Source organism: Narcine bancroftii, chromosome 9 (assembly GCF_036971445.1).
Source record: "Narcine bancroftii isolate sNarBan1 chromosome 9, sNarBan1.hap1, whole genome shotgun sequence".
Lineage (NCBI taxonomy): Eukaryota > Metazoa > Chordata > Chondrichthyes > Torpediniformes > Narcinidae > Narcine > Narcine bancroftii.
This window is the reverse complement of record NC_091477.1, coordinates 124,405,866-124,430,385: the sequence shown is the minus strand read 5'-3', so window position 1 is coordinate 124,430,385 and position 24,520 is coordinate 124,405,866. Positions and strand designations below refer to the sequence as shown.

At 38.8% G+C, this 24,520-nt stretch overlaps 1 protein-coding gene across 5 annotated transcripts in view; it reads right to left on the bottom strand.

The window, feature by feature from the left end:
- Window positions 1-24,520, bottom strand: part of LOC138742788 (protein piccolo-like) — a 99,115-nt gene that overhangs the window by 37,660 nt on the left and 36,935 nt on the right. For 2 of the 5 annotated variants that reach the window (XM_069897731.1, XM_069897730.1), the window contains 2 exons: window positions 24,056-24,186; window positions 20,334-23,953 (listed from right to left, as the gene is read on the bottom strand). In XM_069897731.1, the coding sequence (XP_069753832.1) occupies window positions 23,884-23,953; window positions 24,056-24,186 (201 nt within the window). In that variant the 3' untranslated portion in view covers window positions 20,334-23,883. Of the gene's footprint in view, window positions 1-331; window positions 471-3,392; window positions 3,570-20,333; window positions 23,954-24,055; window positions 24,187-24,520 lie in introns of those variants that run through there. The other 3 variants (XM_069897727.1, XM_069897728.1, XM_069897729.1) reach the window with 3 other exon arrangements.

Below are 24,520 nucleotides of genomic sequence, written 5' to 3'. Positions count from 1 at the left end.
CATTATTTAAGTTACTGTTTAACTCATTATATAATTGAACAAGCCACTATGAAGGAATGAAAATAAAAACTGAAAACATGCAGTAAATCTGTGGAAAGAGAAACTGTTAACATTTCAGGTCTCCGATCTTTTCTCAGCATTTTAAAAAAGCCCCAGTCTCTCAGAACTGTGGTTTTAATTATCTTCCCCCTCCACCCCCACAGCTGTTGCCTGGCCAACTAAGATTTGTTTTTAGCATTTTGTATTTTTATTGCAGTATCTGCAGTCTTTTTTCAAGAAAGAATAAAGGTCAAACTCTTTCAAACAAAATGCAGAGTTTAAAGTTACTTACATTTCAATGTCAGTGAACATGTTGCATTCCCCTGCTGTGGTGCTGCCTTCGCTATCTATATTGTCGCCACTTCCAGGACTGCTAAGAGATGAGGCTGTGGAGATGGAGGACTCGGTGGGTCTCTGATTGGTTGACTTTGCTATGTAGAGAGCAGAACTTTGTTCAGCGTACAGAAATTTTGAAACAAGTAGCCTCACTGCTTTTGGCCAGGCATAAAATTTCTCGTTCTATGACTGATAAATATTCAAATTAATCTTTTCATAAACAAAATATGAGTGCAGTTCACTGGAGCAGATTCTTGTTAATCCTCCTCTAACAACAGGAACACACTTTGAATCTGATGAAGCTCCATCACACGCAAAAAAATCTAAACTTCCAACAGAATTGCCTATTGTGTGAAACGAAAGAAGTTCTTCATATTAACTCAAAACACACGCTGCTGGAGGACTTCAGCTGGTTGAGTACCATCGGTGGAAGAAAATGAATTGTCAACTTCTTAACAAGACAGAGTGCAGAGGTGAAGAGAGCGAGCTTAATGAGGACAGAGTGGGACAAAGGCCAGTGGAGAGTGGTGAACAAGGGTGTGGTGAAGAATGATGGATGGAAGAAGTTGCTTGGTAGATGGCAGTTACAAGAGAAACAAAGGGAAACAAAGAAGATGAGTCAAGCAGGGTGAAGTGGGTGATTAGACAGAGGCTGCAGTGCTCGAATCTGATAAGATAAAGGGACAATGGTGGTTTAATGAGAGATCAAATGGAACCAAAGTGGAGGGGTGGGGGTGTGAATAGGGGATGGGGTAAAAGTGGGTAGAAGAAGATAGAACCAAATCTGTACAGAGTGAAGGGAGGCAAGTTTAGAGGAGACATCAGGGGTACCTGGGATGTCTTGCTCGGGATGGTGGTGGAGGCTGTAAGATTGAGGGCATTTAAGAGGTTCTTAGACAGACACATGGATGAAAGAAAAATAGAGGGTTACGGGATGGTGGGGGGGCTTCAGTATTTTTTTTTGAGAGGAATATATATAGGCTGGCATAACACTGAGTTCCTAAGAGCCTCAACTGTGCTGTTATGTTCTTATATTTTATGTTCAAAGAGGAATCGAAATGGGAATAGATGAGAGCCAGGCTGACTGGGAGTGGGTGGGACAAAAAGGGGAGAATGGGGGAAGAACAGATATATCTAGGAAGAAGAGAGAGGACTCATTACCTGAAATTGGAAATTTCATACACTACTGGCTTGCAGAAACCTCAGGTGGAATATGAAATGTTCTTCCTCCAGTTTACATTGGGCATCAGTCTGGGAGTGTGAAAGTTCAAAGATGGAAAGGCCAGGATGGAAATGACCATTCCATTCAGAGCACAGATTGTCTATGAAAAGGTCCTGAAATCTGCAGTTGGCCTTGGTGATATACATGAGGCCACACTGAGAGCATAGAATGCAGACCATGAGATTGGAGGAGGTGCCATTTTGTCTCTACTTTTCAATATTATAGTTTGGCTATAAATATGGCAAACTTAAAATAAATTTTTGTCATTCTCAAGTTATGTTTTAATGAAACAAACCTTTATTGAAATCATTTTTAAATTCACACGCTTTCAATGCTATAAACACATGCACATGATTTTACAAAAAAATCAACTTCATCTAAAGCTCACTTTAATTCAGGAAAGAGAACACTTCACATCACTATAACACAGAGACAGATGCTATTTGGATTACTGATAATGAATATGTTCAGTAAAACCCCTGGTATCTGGCAGCCATGGGGATTTTAAACAAAAAGAAATATGGATTGGTAGATTCTGGTTAAGTATATTTTCCAGTTGATTGAGACTTACTGCTACGATGCCTAACTAATGCAACTACATTTAGAATAAACAACTTAAAAGACAAAAATATTAAACTGTACTTACACTGAACAAACTTCTCTTGCCCACTGGACAGCGAAGAAGGTTCTAACTCTCTATTTTCTTACATCCATGTGTCTAAGAGTCTTTTAAATGTCGATTATACCAACCTCCAACAGCACGCCCAGAAAAGAATTCCTGACATATACCATTCTATGTAAAAATATTTACCTCCCTGAAACATTCTCCTCTCTTGCCTTTTTCAATAATCAGGGGTATACAGGATGCCATTATGCCCTCAGGACTTATCCCCCTTAAAGCTGCTCAAAAGACCTAGCACCATTTCTTTGTTTCAAAAAGCTCCAACATCTTAGTATTCTCCACACTGCTCTTACCATATTCTATGTTCTTCTCCTTGGTGAATCCCAATGGAAAAGTACACATCTGGTGCTTTACCCACCTCCCCTGACTCCCCTGAATAAATATCCCCCCCTTGTCCTATTTTCCCACGAAGGGAATCAAGGAATGAAAGAGTTAGGGGAACAAATGGATTTTTTAGAATGTAAAAAATTTATACATGCAGCATGGTAACAAGCTCTTTCGGCCCAGCAAGGACAAATATCCAAATAGACCGACAACCCACATGCATTTTGAAAGGTGAGGGGAAACCCAGGCAGACATGGGGAGAACGTACAAACTCCCTGTGGACACCGCCAGATTCAAATCCGGGTCGCTGGATAGCGTTGCGCTTAACCACTGCGCAAACATGCAGCCTCAATCAGATCGGCCACAACCTTATGAATATCTGGTCTTGGGGAACTATTTGAGTGTCAGCTTCATGTTCTAATTTCTTGTACTTATTTCTCATGTACCGGTACATAATACCTATCCAGCATACAAATTGCAGATAGCAGCTGTTCTGGTTTGCTGCTTTTTAATAGCATTTTAAAAATCAATTAATGAAATGATGGGAAAAAAAATCAAAAAATATGTTCTGTCTGCCAGAATTAAGGGGCCTGGAATTACAATTAGTGAGAAATTGTAACTGATTTGAGGTACATTAACAAGCTATTTACAAAAGCAACTACTGTAATTTCATTACTGATATAGAGAAAATTGTAATAAAATGCTTGACATCATGAATTTAGTAGGAATTGAAGGTTATAAATTTGTGTACAGAAGTAGGAAACATTTTAACAACATTGATCTGCTTACCTCCTTCTGTTTTGGATGATCCTTCAGACGTCACCTTCCTTATGGCAAGTTGATTTTGGTCTTTGTTCTCATTGGCTGGTGAAGGTAGATTGTCAGACTGAGTTCTTTGTATTGGGACGCCTGCAATGCTGTGTCTGTGCTTCCTGGCGTGATTTTGAGCCTGACCGCTTTTATGTGCTGTGGCAAGTGTGGGTGAAATGGAAACCCAGAGTATGTATCCTCAGATGGGACCAGCGTATTTCATGCAAACAGAAGTGTTTCATTTAAATAAGTTGTGAAAACACCAAGGAAACACAACATGCAGAGCATTAAGGAGTCGAAACTGGCCAGTTCCTTTCCTCATTCCTAATTATGTTTAATTTGGCCTTATATTTTTGACTTGTGGAATGTAAACCAGAGTGTTCTAACAGTGAGATTCAGAGTGGTAAACAATAGTAGTGAAAATGCAACAGTAAGAAATCAGATAAAGTGAAGCCCTGATAAAGATGTGAACTCTTTCAATATGTTTCTGTACTTGGGTGTACTAGATACATCATGGGGTAGCTATCACTTTAGGCCCATAAAGTCCTTACTAATAATGATTATTAGTAATTTAATGGATTAATTTTCTATTACTTATCAACATGGCATACTCCAAAGGAACACATTCAATATTTCAATCTTATTCAGTTCATATCTGAATGGAAGAACTTGTATATTGATCAAACATATTTTTCCTGCAATTGCATCCAGTAACAATCTTGTTTTATGATTTAAAAATTTTTTTTGGTTTAAGAGCAAAGTGGCACCTGTCGAAAAAGGAAAGGAATATGTTCCGAAACAGGTCATTTGACCCATCTTGTCCATGCTGACTGAGTTCATCCTATTTGCCTGCATTTGGCTCATATCCCTTTAAAACTTTCCTGCCCAAATATCTTTTTAATGTACATTTTTTCTTTGCTTCTACCATTTTCTCGAGCTGCTTTGTTCTGTATACCCACTGGCCTCTTGTGTGAAGAGAGAGCCCCTCAGGTCTCACCTTAAAAATCTGTCCTATCATTTTGAATTCAACTACCGTGGATAAAGACCATGATCTATGTCCATCATTATTTTACAAACCTCTATCAGATCCATCCTCAGCCTCAAATGGTCCAGGGTGAAAAGTCTTAGCCTATCCAGCCTTATCCTTATTAATTCCAGCTCTCTGGACCTGGTAACATTCTTGTGAATCTTTCTAACTTAATGATCTCTTTCCTGCAGCTGTGTGATCAAAACTGCACATAATATTCGACGCATGGCCGCACTAAACCCCTATTCAGTTGCATTACAATCTCCCTGCTTTTCTACTCAATGTCTTAACCAACGAGTTAGCATGCAAAACACCTTCTTCACCACAATACCGCGACTTGAGGACCACAGGAATCAAATTAAATCTTGCATGACATTGGCTAATGGTTTGTAAATCCTAAATTTATTGATAACACATTTATTATCTCTATTTTTGTTATAATAATTTCAAGTATATAAGCAGTTATCAGTTTAATGCTATTCCTTTTTATCAAAACTAGATATGGAGCTGGAAAACATGACTAAATTTGATATTTATTCTTATTTATAATTACATGGAAATGAACAAAATGTTCAAGATCAAATGAAGAATTTAAGTGCATATCATACACAGATGATCCAATAATCTCACCTTTAAAGGCAGACATCCAACATTTATTCAAGCTAACTTTAGAATCAAACATTTTTATCTTCAACATTTTTGCCAAAAATGAAGAGCTGGGTATGACATTTGAGATTTTATTTAAAAGTAGTCAATGAGCACATCAAGAATTTCATTGCAAATTTGTAAAGCAAATCTCCTCCAACGAACTATTCTAACCAAATTGCAGTATGAGCCATTGATGTGACAGAACCATTGTGGGACGGCTGCTTTATCACAACCCATTGTTGAGTTACTATCACTTTGTTTGCCTACCGCCACAAATAATAGGTCTCTATATCCAAAGTAGAATTAAGTTTACCAGTTTTGATTCACAAGAATTATATAAATTCAAAATATATTTTAATTATTTCCATTGATCTTATCACGTGGAATTGGTTGGCTGTGTTTTGATAGGCTGCGTTTATTCCCAATGGTGTGTGGGAGGCTGAAGGAAAACTTACGGAGAATAACAAAATTATGAGGAGCCCAGATAGGGTAGTCCATCCGTTATTATCCCAGGGAAGGGGACTTGTAAACACAGGTATAAGATGAGAGAGGAGAACAAAAAGTTGATTTTCACCTGACTGTTCACATGGAACATAGAACACAACAGCACAGTACAGGCCCTTTGGCCCTTGATGTTCTGCTAACCCATATAGAACCAGTCACAACAGCATTTCTCTGGACCATTGTGCAGACACATATTAACAGAATTCACAGCACATAATAATCATATAATGTATATACAAAAAGTCAACTTGAATTAAAAAAACACATCTCTAAATATTTTGGGATGATTTACTCAGTTACTCAGGACACTGTTCATCAATCTCAGCCTGCGGGAAGAAATGTTTCACATAAATGTGGCCATTTATGCCTCATCTAGACAAGTTTTAAATATGTGAGAGTCTCTGGCTTCACTACTGACTTAGATTGTGCATTCGAGATCCAAAACCACTCTGCATGAAAATATTCTACCCCTTATTCTTCTAAACACTAGTTCTATTCAAAGCAATCAATCCTCATAGAATGGAAAAAAAAAGAGACTGTACATGCTAACGCAGAACAAAACACTGCAGGAAAGCAGCATCTGTAGAAAGGACCAAGGAGAGTAATAAGGGGATATGAGTAAGCCTTGGTGAGTAGGTTAAAGAAACCCCAAAGCTGTTAAATGCATATATAAATGACAGATGGATGAGGAGAGTGAAGATGGGGCCGCTTAAGGATAAAGGAGGCAACAAGTGCTTGGAGGCGGAGCAGGTTGGGGAGTCCTAAATGAATACATGTACTTTGCCTCAGTATTCACCAGAGAAAAGGACCTTGGTCAAGGTGAGGTCAAATTGGAACAAGCTTATGTGATGGACCATGTTGAGATTAAGAAAGAGGAAGTGCTGTCTTAAAAATATTAGGATTGATGTCCCCAGGACCAGACAAGATATATGCTAGGTTGTTGTAGGGGAGGGAGGGAAGAGATTGCTGGGGCATTGACAATGATCTTTGTACCCTTTTTGGTCACAGACGATGTGCCAGAATATTGGAAAATAACAAATGTAGTCCCCCTGTTTAAAAAAGGTAAAAGGGAGAATTCTGGGAATTATAGGCTAGTGAGTCTTACATCAGTGGTGGGCAAACTTTGGAGAGCATTCTTAAGGACAGGATTTATGAGCTTTTAGAGAGGTACAATCTTTTCAGGGATAGTCAGCCTGGCTTTGTTAGGGGAAGGTCATGGTTCATGAGCCTAATTGAGTATCGAGGAGGTAACAAAATTGATGAAAGTAGGGCAGTTGATGTGGAGTATATGGATTTTAGTAAGGCATGTGACAAGGTCCCCATGTGAGATTCATTCAGAAAGTGATGAGGCATCGAATCCTTGGAACCTTGGCAGTGTGGATTCAGAATTGGCTTGCCTGCAGAAAGCGGAGATTAGCCGTGGAAGGAAAGTCTTTTGTCTGGAGGCTGGTGACCAGTGGAGTTCTGCAGTGATCTGTTTTGGGACCCCTGGCACTTTGTGATTTTTATAAATAACCAGGATGAAGAAGTAGAAGGATGGGAAAACAAGTTTGCAGATGATACAATGGTTGGAGGTGTTGTGGATTGGTTTCTAATAGGTTACAACTGGATATAATTAGAATGCATTGTTGGGTGGAAGAATGGCAGATGGAGTTCAATCCAGAAATGTGGGAGGTGATGTACTTTGGAATGTCAAACTTGAAGGCAGAGTACAGGGTTAATAGTAAGATTATTGTGTGGAGGAACAGAAGGACCTTGGCGTCGAAATCCATAGATCTCTCAAGGTTGCTGCACTTGTTGAGAGGATAGTTACGAAAGCCAATGGTATGCTGGGCTTCATTAGTCAGGGGATTGTGTTAGAATCATGAGGTAATGTTGCAGCTCCATAACTCTCTAGTGAGAACACACTTAGAATATTGTGTTTAATTCTGTTCGCCTTACTACAGGAAGCATGTGGAAGCTCTGGAGAGGGTTCAGAGGAGATTTAGCAGGATGTTGTCTCGATTGGAAAATAAGTCTTATGAGGCAAGAGTGACAGAGCTGGAACTTTTATGTTGGGAGTGAAGAAGGATGGGAGGCATACATAGGATGGATAGCCAGCGCCTTTTATCCAGGGCAGGAGTAGCAAACACCAAAGGACACCTGTACAAAGTAACCTCCAGAAAGACAGAAAGTAGTGGGTGCCTGGAATGCATTGTCAGGGGTGGTGATGAGGCTAGATCAATAGGGACATCTCAGTCAGGCACATGGATGAAAGAAAAACCTAGGGTTATGAGGTAGGAAGGATTTTGATTTTTTTGGGGAGGTATATATACTTTGGCACAACATCAAGAGCTGAAGGGTTCTGCGTTCTATGTTCCAGAGGGAAATGGACTATCAATATTTCGGGTTAAAACTTTGCTCAAGCACTTTATAGCAGTCTAATGCAAAGTGCATGAAAAAAGATTCACAAGGATGTTACTGGAACTGGGTAGCTTGAGAGAGGTTGCAAAGGTTGGGACTGTTTTTTCTGTACTTTTGGAGGCTGAGGGTACGTTCAATAAGATGCTGCAGAAAAGACATGCATAGGATAAGGATGCATAGAGTTGGGAGCGATGTATTAGCATAAATAGAGGAATTGCAAGGAGAGAGTTGGGATAAAGGGGTGTTTTTCTGGTTGGCTATCAGTGGTGAATGGGGTGCCACAGGGGGTTGGTGCTGGGCTCACAATTATTCACAACATACATTAACAATCTGGAGGAGGGGACAGAGTGCAGTGTATCTAAGATTGTTGATGATATTATATAACCATATAACCATTTTACAGCGTGGAAACAGGCCTTCAAGTCTGCACTGGTTCACTTCAACAACTCCACTAGCTCAACCCTCCTGCTCTCCACCAATAACCCTCCAAACCCCTCACCTCCATGTACACATCCAACCTTCTCTTAAATGACAGAAGGGACCCTGCTGCAACTCTCTCTTTTGGAAGATCATTCCATATATAACCATATCACAGTTTATGGCATGGAAACAGGCTATCTTGGCCCTTCATGTCCACGCCGGTTCACTCAAACAACTCCGCTCGATCCCACTGCCTATTCTCCGCCCATCACCCTCCAATCCCCTCTTATCCATGTATATATCCAGCCTCCTCTTAAATGAAAGAATTGACTCTGCCTCAACTATTTCCTCCAGAAGATTATTCCATTCACCACCACTCTCTGAGTGAAGTCGCATCTTCTAATGTTTCTCCTAAATTTTTGCCCCCTTACCCTCAACTTGTGTCCTCTTGTTTCAACCTCCCCTGCTCTCAGGGGGAAGAGTCTATCTATTCCCTTCATAATTTTAAACATCTCTATCAAATCTCCTCTCAACCATCTAAGTTCCAATGAATAAAGTTCTAACCTCTTCAATCTTTCTCTGTACTCTAGGTATTTTAAGCCAGACAACATCCTTGTAAATCTTCTCTGCATCCTCTCCACCTTACTATAATTTGGAAACCAGAACTGAACACAATGCTCCAAACCTGGTCTCACCACCTAAAACAGTCGCAGCATAACTTCCCAGCTCCTATACTCTTATGCTATGATTTATGAAGGCTAACATACCAAATGCCTTCTTAACCACTCTGTCAACATGGGAATCCACCTTCAAGTATCCACCATAACTCCAAGATCTTTGTTCTTGTGCATTCCCCAGTGTCCTCCCCTTTACGACATATGTCCTATTTTGATGATTTTTTCCGAAATGAAGCTCCTCACACTTCTCTACATTAAATTCCATCTGCCATCTTTCAGCCCAATTTCCCAGACAAACCAAATCCCTCTGTAATCCCTGAAAACCTTCCTCGTTATCCACCACTCCTCGTATTTTCATATCGTCTGCTTATTTACTTACCCAGTTAACCACCCCATCATCCAAATCATTAATATAAATTATGAACAACAGAGGACCAAGCACCGATCCTTGAGGCACGCCGCTCGTCACAGGCCTCCATCCTGACAGACAGTTGTCCACCATGACTCTCTGCTGTCTATCCTCCAGCCACCTCTGAACCCATCTTATTATTGCAATCTTTATAATAATCATATATTGTATCCATTTTTTACTTCTTAAATATAGAAAATGCCCCCCTCCTATCCTGAACCAACTTCCTAATTTTTCCAGAAAACCATGGTTCCCTTAAACTTTTGGCCTTGCCTTTTGATCTGACTGGCACATAAAGATCCTGTACTCTCAATATCTCTTCTTTAGATACCCTCCAAATCTCTTCTACATCCTTTCCAGAAAAAAGATCAGCCCATATAACTTAAGTTGAAGCTAATGGACCTTTGATCACTAGATCCAAAGTTCTCACCAACGCACACTTCCATCACCTGCCCTATTCCATCCCCTAATAGATCTAACACTGCCTCCCCTCTAGTAGGCACCTCAACATACTGCTGTAAAAAAAGCAATCCTGAACACATTGTACAAAGTCTAAGCCATCATGCCCTCTCACTGATTGTGTTTCCCAATCAATTTTAGGAAAATTGAAATCCCCAAATATCACAACCCTATTTCTACTACACATCTCAGCTATTTCCCTGCACATTTGCTCTTTCAGTTCTCTTTCCTCTTTTGGAGGCCTAAAATATACCCCTATATTTGTAGCCTCACCTTTCTTATTTTTTCAGTTCAACCCACAGAGCCCCCTGTGATGAGTCCTCCAATCTATCTTGCCTCAGCACCGCTGTAATATCTTCCCTGACAAGCAATGCCACACCTCCCCCTCATACCCCGCCAATTCTGTCACGTCTAAAGCAGCGAAATCCCGGAATATTTAGCTGCCAGTCACAACCTTCCTTCAACCATGTCTCACTAATTGCTCTCACATCATAACGCTACGTGTCAATCCACACTATTAGTTCATCCACCTTGTTTACCACACTCCTTGCATTGAAATAAATGCATCTCAGATATCTTCCACCTTTAACTTTCTGCCTCTCACCCTCTCTACAATTGTTATTATGGCCACTATTTATTACCTGCTACTGTTCCACCTCCAGATTGTGTGAAAAAGTCTTTATTCTTTGCCTAAAGTCTCTGTTCTTGCTATCCACCCTGACATGAACCCTTGTCCCCTGCCAGGAGACTGGTACCTCTGGGATTTAGATAAGTGAAAAAGCATCTTCTCCTAAAGTTTTGCTCCCTTACCCTTAACTCATGCCCTCTTGTTCCAACTCTCCTGCCCTCAGGGGAAAGAGTCTGTTTATGTCTAGTTTATCTATTCCTTTCATAATTTTAAATACCTCTATCAAGTCCCCTCTCAGTCATCTACGTTCCAGTGAATAAAGTCCCAATCTCCTTAATCTCTCCCTGTAAAGGGCCAAAATGCCCGTTTCTGTGCTGCAATGTTCTATGGATCTAAGTGGAGAAACACGCCATTCAGCCCTTCCACGACATCACCACTCAATACGATAATGGCTGATCATGCGACTTAAGTACCTAATTTTTGTTTTTCTCTGTACCCCTTGCTCCCTTCAGCAATAAGGGACCATCCAATCCTTTTTTTGAATATAAAGAGTTAGGGCTATGGTTGTTTTAAGTAAATCTGCCACTGGGTTAGTGCAAGCTGATATGGATTTGGATGGTCAGAATTAGAATGTCATTCACTTCCCCTCCTCCTTGGAAGAGTTTTGTTTTCTTTATAATTTTTTATTTTTCACACCATAAATCACATTAACCATGATACACATTTTTTCCTTTTCACACATATACAATGTCATTTTCTACCCCCCCCTCCCTCCTCCCCTCCTACCCTCCCCACCTCCCCCCTCCCGTCCATTTAAGGTATAAAATCTAGGATACATTAAACCAGTCAGACAATGTTGTCATTCAATAAAAATACACCAGAAATTCCACTGAGTCCATTATTTTCATTTCCTTTTCCTTCCGTTAACTTAGGTCGTGATTGTCCCCGGTAGGTTTTCGCTATTGTGTTTAATATAAGGCTCCCATATTTGTTCAAATATTTCAATATTATTTCTTAAACTATATGTTATTTTTCCTAATGGAATACATTTATTCATTTCTATATACCATTGTTGTATTTTCAAATTATCTTCCAATTTCCAGGTTGACATAATACATTTTTTTGCTACGGCTAGAGCTATCTTAACAAATCTTTTTTGTGCATCCTCCAAATCAATTCCAAATTCTTTGTTTTTTATGTTACTTAGGAGAAAGATCTCTGGATTCTTTGGTATATTGTTTTCTGTTATTTTATTTAATATCTGATTGAGATCTTCCCAAAATTTTTCTACTTTTTCACATGTCCAGATTGCATGAATTGTTGTTCCCATTTCTTTTTTACATCGAAAACATCTATCAGATACTGTTGGGTCCCATTTATTTAACTTTTGAGGTGTAATGTATAACCTGTGTATCCAATTATATTGTATCATACGTAACCTCATCGTTCCAGAGCATAACTTCTCCCATGTTTCCTTTTTTATCTTTATATTTAAATCCTGTTCCCATTTTTGTTTAGTTTTACCATTTGTTTCCTCATTCTCCTTTTCTTGCAGTTTAATATACATATTTGTTATAAATCTTTTGATTATCATTGTATCTGTAATCACATATTCAAAGTTACTTCCCTCTGGCAAACTCAAACTGCTTCCTAATTTATCCTTCAAGTAGGATCTCAATTGGTAATATGCCAGTGCTGTATCTTGAGTTATATTGTATTTATCTTTCATTTGTTCAAAGGATAATAATCTATTTCCTGAAAAACAATTTTCTATTCTTTTAATCCCTTTTTTCTCCCATTCTCTAAAGGAAAGGTTATCTATTGTAAAAGGGAGCAACTTGTTTTGCGTCAATATTAGTTTTGGTAATTGATAATTTATTTCTTTCTACATGAATCTTCTTCCAAATATTGAGTAGATGATGTAATACTGGAGAACTTCTATGTTGTACCAATTTTTCATCCCATTTATATAATATGTGTTCAGGTGTCTTTTCCCCTATTTTATCTAATTCTAATCTAGTCCAATCTGGCTTTTCCCTTGTTTGATAAAAATCTGATAGGTATCTTAATTGTGCAGCTCTATAATAATTTTTAAAGTTTGGCAGTTGAAAGCCTCCTTGTTTATACCATTCTGTTAATTTATCTAGTGCTATCCTCAGTTTCCCCCCTTTCCATAAAAATTTCCTTATTATTTTCTTTAACTCCTTAAAGAATTTCTCTGTCAGTTGTATTGGCAATGCCTGAAATAGGTATAATATCCTTGGAAAAATGTTCATTTTAATACAGTTTATCCTTCCTATTAGTGTTAATGGTAAATCTTTCCAATGCTCTAAATCATCCTGAAATTTTTTCATTAGTGGATAATAATTGAGTTTATATAGTTGGCCGAGATTTTTGTTTATTTGTACACCTAGGTATCTTATTGCTTGCATTTGCCATCTAAATGGTGGTTCTTTCTTAAATTTTGAGAAATCCGCATCATTCATAGGCATTGCTTCACTTTTATTTACGTTGATCTTGTAACCCGACACTTCTCCATATTCCTTCAATTTCTTATATAATTCTTTTATTGATAGTTCTGGTTCTGTTAAGTATACTATAACATCATCCGCAAATAAACTGATTTTATATTCCTTGTCTTTTATTTTTATCCCTTTTATATTATTTTCTGTTCTTATCAATTCTGCTAGTGGTTCTATAGCTAACGCAAACAATAAAGGTGATAGTGGGCATCCCTGTCGTGTTGACCTGCTTAAGTTAAATTGCTTTGATACATGTCCATTTACTGTCACTTTCGCTAATGGTCCCTTATATAATGCTTTAATCCAATTAATATACTTCTCCGGTAAACTGAATTTTTGCAATAATTTGAACAAATAATTACATTCTACTCTGTCAAAGGCCTTCTCTGCGTCTAAAGCAACTGCTACTGTTGGTGCTTTATTCCCTTCTACTGCATGAATTAAGTTAATAAATTTACAAATATTGTCTGTTGTGCGTCTTTTTTTGATAAATCCAGTTTGGTCTAGATTTACCATTTTCGGTACATACTCTGCTAATCTGTTTGCTAATAATTTAGCTATTATCTTATAATCTGTGTTAAGTAAAGATACTGGTCTATATGACGCTGGTGTGAGTGGATCTTTCCCTTGCTTTAGTATTACTGTAATTATTGCTGTTTTACATGAATCTGGTAAGCTTTGCGTTTTATCAATCTGGTTGATTACTTCCAGGAGGGGCGGAATTAATAAGTCTTTAAATGTTTTATAGAATTCTATTGGGAATCCATCCTCTCCTGGTGTCTTATTATTTGGTAATTTTTTTATTATCTCTTGTATTTCTACTATTCCAAATGGCTCTGTTAATTTATTTTGTTCCTCTATTTGTAGTTTTGGTAGTTCAATTTTAGTTAGAAATTCATCTATTTTCCCTTCTTTCCCTTCGTTTTCAGTTCGGTATAATTGTTCATAGAATTCTCTAAAGTTTTCCTTAATTTCTTTTGGATTATATGTAATTTGTTTATCTTTTTTCCTTGATGCCAATACCATTTTCTTAGCTTGTTCTGTCTTAAGCTGCCATGCTACGATTTTGTGCGTTTTTTCACCTAGTTCATAATATTTCTGTTTTGTCTTCATTATATTTTTCTCCACCTTATATGTTTGTAGTGTTTCATATTTTATTTTTTTATCCGCCAATTCTCTTCTTTTAGTTATATCTTCCTTCATTACTAATTCTTTTTCTATATTTACTATTTCCCTTTCCAACTGCTCTGTTTCCTGATTATAGTCCTTTTTCATCTTGGTTACATAACTTATTATTTGCCCTCTAATGAATGCTTTCATTGCATCCCATAGTATAAACTTATCTTCCACTGATTCCGTATTTATTTCAAAATACATTTTATTTGTTTTTCAATAAATTCTCTAAAATCCTGCCTTTTAAGTAACATGGGGTTTAATCTCCATCTATACATTCTTGGAGGGATGTCCTCTAACTTTACTGTCAATATTAAGGGTGAATGGTCCGATAGTATTCTAGCTTTATATTCTATTTTTTTTACTCTATCTTGCATACGACCTGATAACAAAAATAGGTCTATTCTTGAGTATGTTTTATGTCTAGCCAAGTAATATGAATATTCCTTTTCCTTTGGGTGTTGTTTCCTCCATATATCCAAAAGTTGCATTTCTTCCATCGATTTAATTATAAATTTGGTTACTTTGTTCTTTCTGTTAATTTTTTTCCCAGTTTTGTCCATATTTGAATCCAAATTCAGGTTGAAATCCCCTCCTATTAATATGTTCCCTTGCGTATCTGCTATCTTCAAAAAGATATCTTGCATAAACTTTTGATCTTCTTCGTTAGGTGAATATACATTGAGTAGATTCCAAAACTCCGAATATATCTGACATTTTATCATTACATATCTCCCTGCTGGATCTATTATTTCCTCTTCTATTTTAAATGGCACATTTTTACTAATTAATATAGCTACTCCTCTTGCTTTTGAATTATACGATGCTGCTGTTACGTGTCCTACCCAATCTCTCTTTAATTTCTTATGCTCCAATTCAGTTAAATGTGTTTCTTGCACAAATGCTATATCAATTTTTTCTTTTTTCAGTAAATTTAGCAGTTTCTTCCTTTTAATTTGGTTATGTATTCCATTAATATTTAAAGTCATATAGTTCAACGTAGCCATTTTATACTTTGTTTATCTTCCCTTTCCGTTTCTCCATCATTACCTTTCCTTCTTATCCATTTCTGTTTTCTTGTTTTGAATCCTTTATAAGACAACATTCCTAAAACATCAAACATTTTCCTTATTCTCCTATTTAAAACTCCTTTAGCCCCAATCCCCCTTCCCCTCCTGAGTTGTCCTTTATCCCTTGTCGGACAACCACATCTCCCCTCTCCATTTGGATTTGCGAATTCACTCGCAAGCGTCAGCTGATTTTGCAGTGACCGTAACACCCCCCCACCCAGCCCCCCCCAGAAAAGATTTCACTTTTCATATGTGACAAAGGTCACTCTTTTAATTCCCTCCTTATTCCCTCTATTCCTTTTCCTTCCCTTATTAATTCTTGTCTATACTATCTATATTTTCCTCTAAATACGGATACATTCATGTATGCACATTATACATATACACACATATAACTCTTTACCCACATACATATAAATCGTGGTCATTTTTACTCTTATTACATGTCTTCATCTCTCTGTTTGTTTTGTAGTCGTTCTGCAAATTTCCTTGCTTCCTCTGGTTCCGAGAATAGTTTTTTCCCATAAGATCGTTTTCGATGTTTTGAACTCCTTCCTCTTCTTCAGGAGTTCAAAACTTATGTCTTTTTAGTTCGCAGTCTTTTGTACTCTCGTTACAAGTCTTCATCTCTCAGTCTATTTTGTAATTGTTCTGTAAATTTTCGTGCTTCCTCTGGATCCGAGAATAGTCTGTTTTGTTGTCCTGGAATAAATATTTTCAATACCGCTGGATGCTTTAGTATAAATTTATACCCTTTCTTCCATAAAATCGCCTTTGCTGTATTGAACTCCTTTCTCTTCTTCAGGAGTTCAAAACTTATATCTGGATAAATGAAGATTTTTTGCCCTTTGTACTCCAGTGGCTTATTGTCCTCTCTTACTTTTTCCATTGTTTTCTCCAGTACCTTTTCTCTTGTAGTATATCTTAGGAATTTTACTAAAACAGATCTTGGCTTTTGTTGTGATTGTGGTTTAAAGGCCAATGCTCTATGTGCCCTTTCTATTTCCATTTCTTGCTGTAGTTCTGGACATCCTAGGATGCCTTCTTCATCTTCCTTAAGGCCCACTATCTTTATGTTATTTCTTCTGTTATAATTTTCCATTATATCTATTTTCTGAGCTAACAGTTCTTGTGTCTCTTTAACTTTTTTATTAGATTCCTCTAATTTATTTTTTAAGTCCTCTACCTCCATTTTTACTGCTGCTTCTCGTTCTTGCACCTTGTCCATTCTTTTTCCCATTTCTGATAAGGTCATATCTATTTTATTCATTTTCTCTTCTGTATTGTTTATTCTTCTTCTTAAATCTTTAAATTCTTGCGCTTGCCATTCTTTAAATGACTCCATGTAATCTTTAATAAGAGAAAGTACCTCCTTTATCTTGCCTTTCCCTTCTTCTTCTATTTCACTGTACTCTTCCTCTTCTTCTTCCTCTGGGTTGGCCATCTGTTGTTTCTTTGTTGCCCTTTTCTTCTCTTCTTCTTTCTTGTTTTCGTTGTCTTCTATGTTCTCCTCTTGCTGCAGGTGTTCTGCAGCTGTCGTTGCCGGCTGTGGAGATCGACTCCCCAGCTGGTCACCCCTCCCGTCGGTGTGTTTTTTTTCATGCGCGGTTGCGCACTTTTACTCGGCTCAGCGAGCCATTTTTGTAGTCCACTTTCTACCGACCTGAGGGAGCGGGTTTCTCTCTCCACCGCGGGCCTCTTCGAACAGGTAAGGCTTTTCCTTCATCTTCCATTGTCTTCTCTTCCTCTCTTCTTACCGTTGGTTTCGTTTTTCGTCGCCATCTTCTTTCCACCTTTATATTCACTTTACTTTGATTTTTATTTTTGTGCCTTTGTGTTTTGCTTTGTTTTTTCTGACTTTTCTGGAGAGGGCTGGAGTTCACCGTCCGGCCACTACTCCATCACGTGACTCCCCCGGAAGAGTTTTGTTTGAACCAAGTTGTTCTAATGGGGAAGGACATTGAAGAGAACCAATTTTTTTCAAAAAAATTGATAAACTGCAATGGTTTGAGGCTGTACAAATTAATGTCAAAATTACCTGAAAGCTCCACATGGGTGGATGAACATTAGGCAGGTCAAGGAAATGAAATCTAATCTCCTCATCGACTGGTTTTATGCCAGTTATTTGATTTGGCTGTGCACTGTACACAATACACAGATTTCCAAGTATGTTAGCAACTATATAATGACTGCAAAGTTTCTATTCCAAAGCTACAATAGCCTAGAACAGCACCTAACCTATCAATACAACTTGTTTGAATTTCAAACATTAAGTCATCTCCTAGACTTATGCAAAATAACCATCTGAATGGAGGATGCATGAGGAGTTTCTTTCTTTAAATCCCTGAAAGGTACAGGTTCATGTAAACATCGTAGCAATGGTGACTCACAAATCTCGAAGGTTTGCTTCTCTATATAAACATATTTAAATTTCAGTGGAAAAGATTTGCCCTCTCCAGACCTTCAGGTCAACAAAGCAGACACAATACAAAATATCAAGTGAAATATGTGAACCAGGAGCTCAGTTATTATTTTTTGGTAAACAGCGAAGCAAGTCGTGCAAAGTAAATATTTTACTTGGGCTTTAGCTCCTCAAATTCCATGCTGATCCAAATCCAAAATGAGTGGTCACAATTTATCTGCTATGTAGCATACATGCAAAAAATAACTTAACAAGATGTATAGGTTTGAAGTTTGAATTATTTTCTTTATAAATTCCCCACATTCTGTGCCGATGAGTTGCAATGGATCCCTTGACAATATTCAGCTGCACAGATTTCATATAACATTTCTTGTGCTTTGCTGTGCAATTTAATTGCCAATGCACATCCCTGTGGAAGCTGATGACCCTGTGATATCTGGTTCTGAGGCCAAAGTCAGAACAGCCTTCAAGAGGGTGAACCCTCACAAAATGTCAGGAAATCTCAGAACAAACAAGAGAGGTGAGAATTGATTTTTGTCTGTGTGAAAGGAGACAAGTTAAAGGGAGAGAGACAGAGCTGGGGGAAGGCAATGGGGGGGGGGGGGGAGGTGGATTTTGTGAAAGGCAGAGGTTGATGTTAATGCCATCCGATTGGAGGGTTCCCAGATGGAAGATCTGTACCTCCAATTTGTAAGTGATCTCAGTCTGGCAGTACAGGAGATCATGGACAGACATGTCAGCAAGGGAATGGTATGAGGAACTGAAATGGGTGGCCATTGGGAGATGCACCCAATTATGGTGGACAGAGCACAGGTGCTCAACAAAATGACCTCTCAGACGGTGTCCAGTCTCTTCGAGTAGAGGAGACCACAATGGGAGCACCAGATGCAGTAGATGACAGATTCACAAGTGAAGTGTTGATTCATTTGAAAAGACAGTATGCGGCACCAAATGGTGGTGGGGGAAGAGTTGTGGGTACAAGTGGAGCATCTCCTGTGGTTGAAGGGGTAGGTCCTAAGGGGACGATTGGTGGGAAGAGGGGCGTGGACAAGAGAGGCACTGAGGGAGTGGTCCCAATAGAAGGCAGAAAGATATGTTTAATGGTGGGATCACCTAGTAGGTGGTGGAAATGGTGGCGGAGGATGTGTTGGATGCAGAGGCTGGTGGGGTGTTAAGTGAGGACAAGGAGAATCCTGTTCTTGTGCAGGGCAGATGTGAGGGTCATGGAGGATATGCAGGTAAATGCCGAGTTGATGTTGGTATAGGGTGGTAGATGGTGAAGAAGAACATCCCTGATGATCTGGCATCCCTGTCCTGGGTGCAGATGCAACTGACACGGAGGAATTGTGAGAATGGAATCCTTATAGGGACCGATTGGGAAGAGGTGTAGTCAAGGTAGCTTTGGGTCTTTGCGGGTTTATAGACTGTTGAGAGTTTATATCCTGTGGACACTGCAAGATCGGCTGAGTTCCTCAATTATACCGGTGCCCAAGAAGGACAAAGTGAGTTGCTTCAATGACCATCACCCAATTGCTCTACCATCCATTGTGATGAAATGCTTTAAGAGCTTGGTCATGGCCAGAATTAGCTCGTACCTAAGTACAGATCTGGACCTATTGGAATTCACCTTCTGCCCCAATCACTCCACAGGAGATGCAATCCCAGTGGCTCTCCACTCTGCCCTGGATTACTTAAACAATAGCAAATCATACATCAGGCTACTCTTTCTCTGCAGCTCAGCTTTCAGGCACCATCATTACCCTCAGTTCTGGTCAACAGCTGCAAATGCTGCTGTGAAACAACAAATTTTATGACATGTTCATGACCACATCAATGGTGATTTTGATTCAAACCTTCTATTTAAAGGCAGATCTTACCACTGCCATTGCATAAACATCTGCCCCAGAACTGTGTTGCAGTTTGGCCTAATTCGACATAAAAATGAACAAGAACTCTTATTTGGATCAAAAATTGTACTCCTGACTTTCCCTTCCCCTCCACCACTTGTCCAATATCCTGTTCTGCTCCCACAAAAATGCTGGATAAGAAAATGACTGTTCACTTTTGCATTATATTGATAGTTTATTTCTCTCTGAGATTTTTAAGTCTTTTAAAATTCTGTTATACTCAGCAAGTGACTAAATTTAGAGGTTTGTTCTTATTTTGAAGTATTGAATAGTTATGAAGAAAATGACTGATGAGTATGCTGTCATTCCACATCCAATATAAGTGAGCAACAAAAGGCCAGCACTAAAGTGAGTACATCCGTCTGTTCTTTGTACAAAAATTGGCACAACATAAATCACAAGCAGAAAGGAAAAGCAAACACTACCTTGCATTCTGGACAACCATAACTTGACTGCAAACGCCAGAGATTGAGGGGAGAGCAGAGCAAATAGAAATAAAAAGATGCACAAAGGCAAAGACAAATCAGACTGAGATCAAGAATAAAGTTAAGCATGTGAAGTAATTCATCTAAAAATTTTGGAAGGGAGAGAAAGAGAAGTAGCAATTGAGTAAATGCACTAAAACAAATACTGTTACTAGACTTTCCCTAGATTAGACAAGGCTTTGAACACAATTTAAAATGAGCAATTAATGCATTAAACCGTCAATAAAATCAATCAATAATTTTCATCGTGTTGACCTGGAGCACAGAACCAATTGAAGGCCATTCAGCCCTTTGAGTCTGTTATGCCATACAAAGAGATTGTGTCCAACTTTATCACCTTGTTTCCTTCCATCTGTAACACTTTTGGTTGTCAGCAATCTTTTTAGGAACAGATTGAACAATGACCATTTATCACTCAGACTCTTAATGGAACTGTCCACATTTTGAGAAACTTGGGTTGTTGATAGGAAGAAAATGTTTGCCTGAACATAGGGGATAAATGCTGGGTTTCACAATAACGAATTGGGAATATCTCCTCTCCTCCTACAATAAAGATCTCAAGCTTGAGTGGTTGGTCGTAGCTGAGGCCCTCATAGTTACAAGATGCTCGGATGTCAATTTGAAGAACTGTCACGTGCAAGACTACAGATTCAGAACTAGAAGGTGTGATTAGGACAGGTCCCTCTTTCTTGAATGACAAAGACACAGTGGGTAACATGTCTTTCTTCTGTGTCATGAGTCTTCTATGAATCAGACCATTCAAATCTGGATATTGGGAAAACAATCTGTCCTAAGAGGGAAACGTTCTACATGAAACTTGACTCGAGAAATTAAGTTTCAGTGTGACATAATTAAGATACATTTTAGAAGGAAAGAAGTTTGAAAACTGCATCAGCTGCCCATAGCCAGTATGAAACATGCTGATGAATCCCATGTCATTTGAGCATGAAATGTACATGAGAAGATGTTGGCTCCTGAGACAACACTACTTTTTGGCTGTTGTCTGTGAAATTATTCCTGTGCCCTGCTTCCATTTTCAGGACAACGGTGCTTTCACATGGTCCTGGACATGGACTTGATTAAACCAAATTAAAATGTTATTTATTATTTGGGCAAAGGGCCCACATGGTACTGACTTGCATCTAAATCATTCATCTCACTTCCACCTGCAATTACATCAGGTTTCATCTCCCAGTATCCTACTTCTCTTGCCCACTGAGGCCTCTGAGCCCATTGCCAATCTCTCTATTATTGACTCCAGTTTTCATCCTCTAGCTTTTACAATTATATTTTGGCACAGATTAGATGGGCTTAATCCTAATGTTTCTCTGCTGTAGTGTTTTATGGTTCTGTGAGGAGGACATAGGAGAGGGTGGATAGACTGGGCTTTTTTTTTTATAAACAGAGTGTTGGAGGCTGAAAGCCAACCATAAAGAGGTGTATAAATTCGTGATGGTATGAGATAAGATGAACGTTCACAACTTTTCTCCCAAGCTTTGGGAGGGGTGGGGTTTTCTAAAATGACAAAACATGGACCGAGTGAGAGTAGAAAAATTTAAAGAGGACAGAGGGTGGTGGGTATGTGGAACAAGTTGATAGAGGAAGGGGTTGAGGCAGCTACAATTGCAATGTTTAAAAGAGATTGCTTCAGGTATGCCAATATGAAATGTTAGAGGAATATTTTTAAATTTTTATTTAGACAGAGTACAGTAACAGGCCATTTTGGCCCATGAGTCCATGCCACCCAATTTACACCCCATTAACCTCCACCCCCAGTACACTATGAACAGTGGGAGGAAACCAGAGCCCCTGGAAAAAACCAAGGCAGACATGAGGAGAACCTACAAACTCCTTACAGACAGCATGGGATTCGAACCCAGGTCCGGTTCTAATCGCTGATGCTGTCAAGGCATTGTGCTAACCGCTATACCAACCGGTCCTTCCAATATGGACCAAATGGAGGGAGATGGGACTAGGCAATTTGGCCAGCATGGATGGGTTGGGCAGAAGAGCCTGAATATCCCTAGAATTATGAATCATGAAGTTTAATTTATTACAATAACCTTTGTTGCAACACAGGTGTATCGTGGAGAGCATTCTGGCTGGTTGCATTACTGTCTGGTTCGGAGTGCCAATGCTCAGAACATGATAAATCTCAAGAAGGTTGTTATCTCGGCCAGTGCTATCATGGGTCCCAGTTTTCACTCCATCAGGGACATTTACAAGAGGCAGTGCCTTAAGAAAGCAGCCTCTATCCTCAAAGACCCCCACCACCCAGGCCAAGCCCTCTTCACTCTGCTACCATTGGGAAAAAGGTACAGGAGCCTGAAGACAAGCATTCAGTGGCATTAAGACAGCTTCCTCCCCTCCACCATCAAATTTCTGAATGATCAATGAATCACTGCCTTACTTTTTCTTGACCTATTTTATTTATTATTTAACAAATGCCTTCTTGAAATCGAAGCCCTTTGCTCCCACCAGTTTCCATTTATCCACCGCACACACAGAAATGGCCAAACATGATTTCTCGTTCACAAACCATGTTGGCCGTGACAAATTACCTTGAGTTTTTTTTTCCTTGACAAAACAACTTTCATGACACATTCTAATATTTCTCCAAACTGATTCCTTTCCTTTAGATTACAATTAAGATATTAAATATGCAAGGATGAAAAAAAAATTGTAGATGATTCAATATGGGATGGTCAGTTGGGCAAAGAGAGGAGAAGTTGAACTTAACCCAAAGACATGAGATAACATTGTTGTGGAAACACAGCAAGGTTGTGAACATGCAAATAATTGGTAGGATATGGAGAAATAATGGAAATTGGGAGTGCACGTCCATGAACCTTAAAGATAGGAGTGAATAAGGTGGTTCAAGAAACAGCTGGAATAATTTCCTGAGACACAAAGCACAGGAGCAGGGAATAGCAAAGAACTGGCTTTCAGACTGAGTATCAGGTATAGTTCAGGTCATTTGATAGATATGGTATGAGTGGACTCCAAAAGATGCCATGGTGATTTATAAAATTTGATACGATGCTGTTGTTTCCATTTGCACAGGTGAAACGGATAGGAAGTGTCTACAATGGATGGGGCTTAGTTGGCAGGAAAGATTCCCCCCACCCCCCCCCACTAAGGAGAGACATTAAAAACCAAGGGGTATATATTTTGTTTAATGAGGGGATTAGAGGGTAGATAAAGAATACTTTATTCACCCAGAGAGTATGTGTGTCTGGAATTCACTATCAGGGTTGGGAAACACTTGTCACATACAGTACATGTACTCGATGAGCTGTTCAAGTTGAGCACCTTTGCTCTGATCGGTGCAACAGGAAGGATCTCCCAGTGACCAGCCACTTCAACGTTACTTCCCATTCCCACACTGACAAGTCCATCCATGGCCTCATGTTTTTGGCAGTCTCCTGACAACGTTAACTGTCTATTACTTGCCATAGATTCTGCCTGACGGGCTTCTGTTTTGCAACATCTTCTTGTCTACCTCTGATAACAGTATTTCCCTCTTTCCACTTTCAAATTTAGTAAACTGTGTCCATGATGTTTGGAAAATTTTAACGCGGTGCTCTTACAACAGATATCCTGAGGATCAGACTCAGCTTCTGTGCTCAATTTGAATGATATGCTGCCAAAAGGCTTAATAATTACAGAATGTGACCAATAATACAAGGATTTCAATTGCATTTCTAATCATCGACTCAGCTTTCAGTTCCACTAACATTTACAGTGGGATCGGTTTCAATGTTCATTACATTCCAGTATTCAATGCTGTACAAAGCAAAAATATATGAACGTTAGCCCAAAGTGTTTTCACATCAGGGGAACAATGTTTTATTTGCAAAGGCATGAAAGTTCTTAAGTTACCCTTACCTTCTTCCTGGAAGAAGATAAACCTTAACAAATGGGTCTGAATAACCATTGTTCTCTCTTGGAGCAAGGTCCCGGGCTTGGAGAACGTGCACAATGAGATTTCCAACTTGCTTGTCATAATTCATTTGGAGCTAAGGGGAAAAAAAAAGTCCAATTGAAAGGAATGCACAGGCCAGAATGGGAGAGGGAAGCATAGGACTGAATCTTGAAATGCACTTGTAATCAGAGGTGATGATGGTGATTTATCCATCATTTCCAATTTCTCGTTAATGCCAAAATTGCTGACATGCTTTGAAATACAATTAAAAATATCCCAAAATATGGTATACCTTGCACATTAATAGGTGTAATGTCAAATCATATACAAATTATCGGCATGCAATAAAACAGAAATGTAATATTACACAAAATTACCTTTAATCTACCATAAGGCAGACAAATATTCACCATTAGGATTGCCTGGCC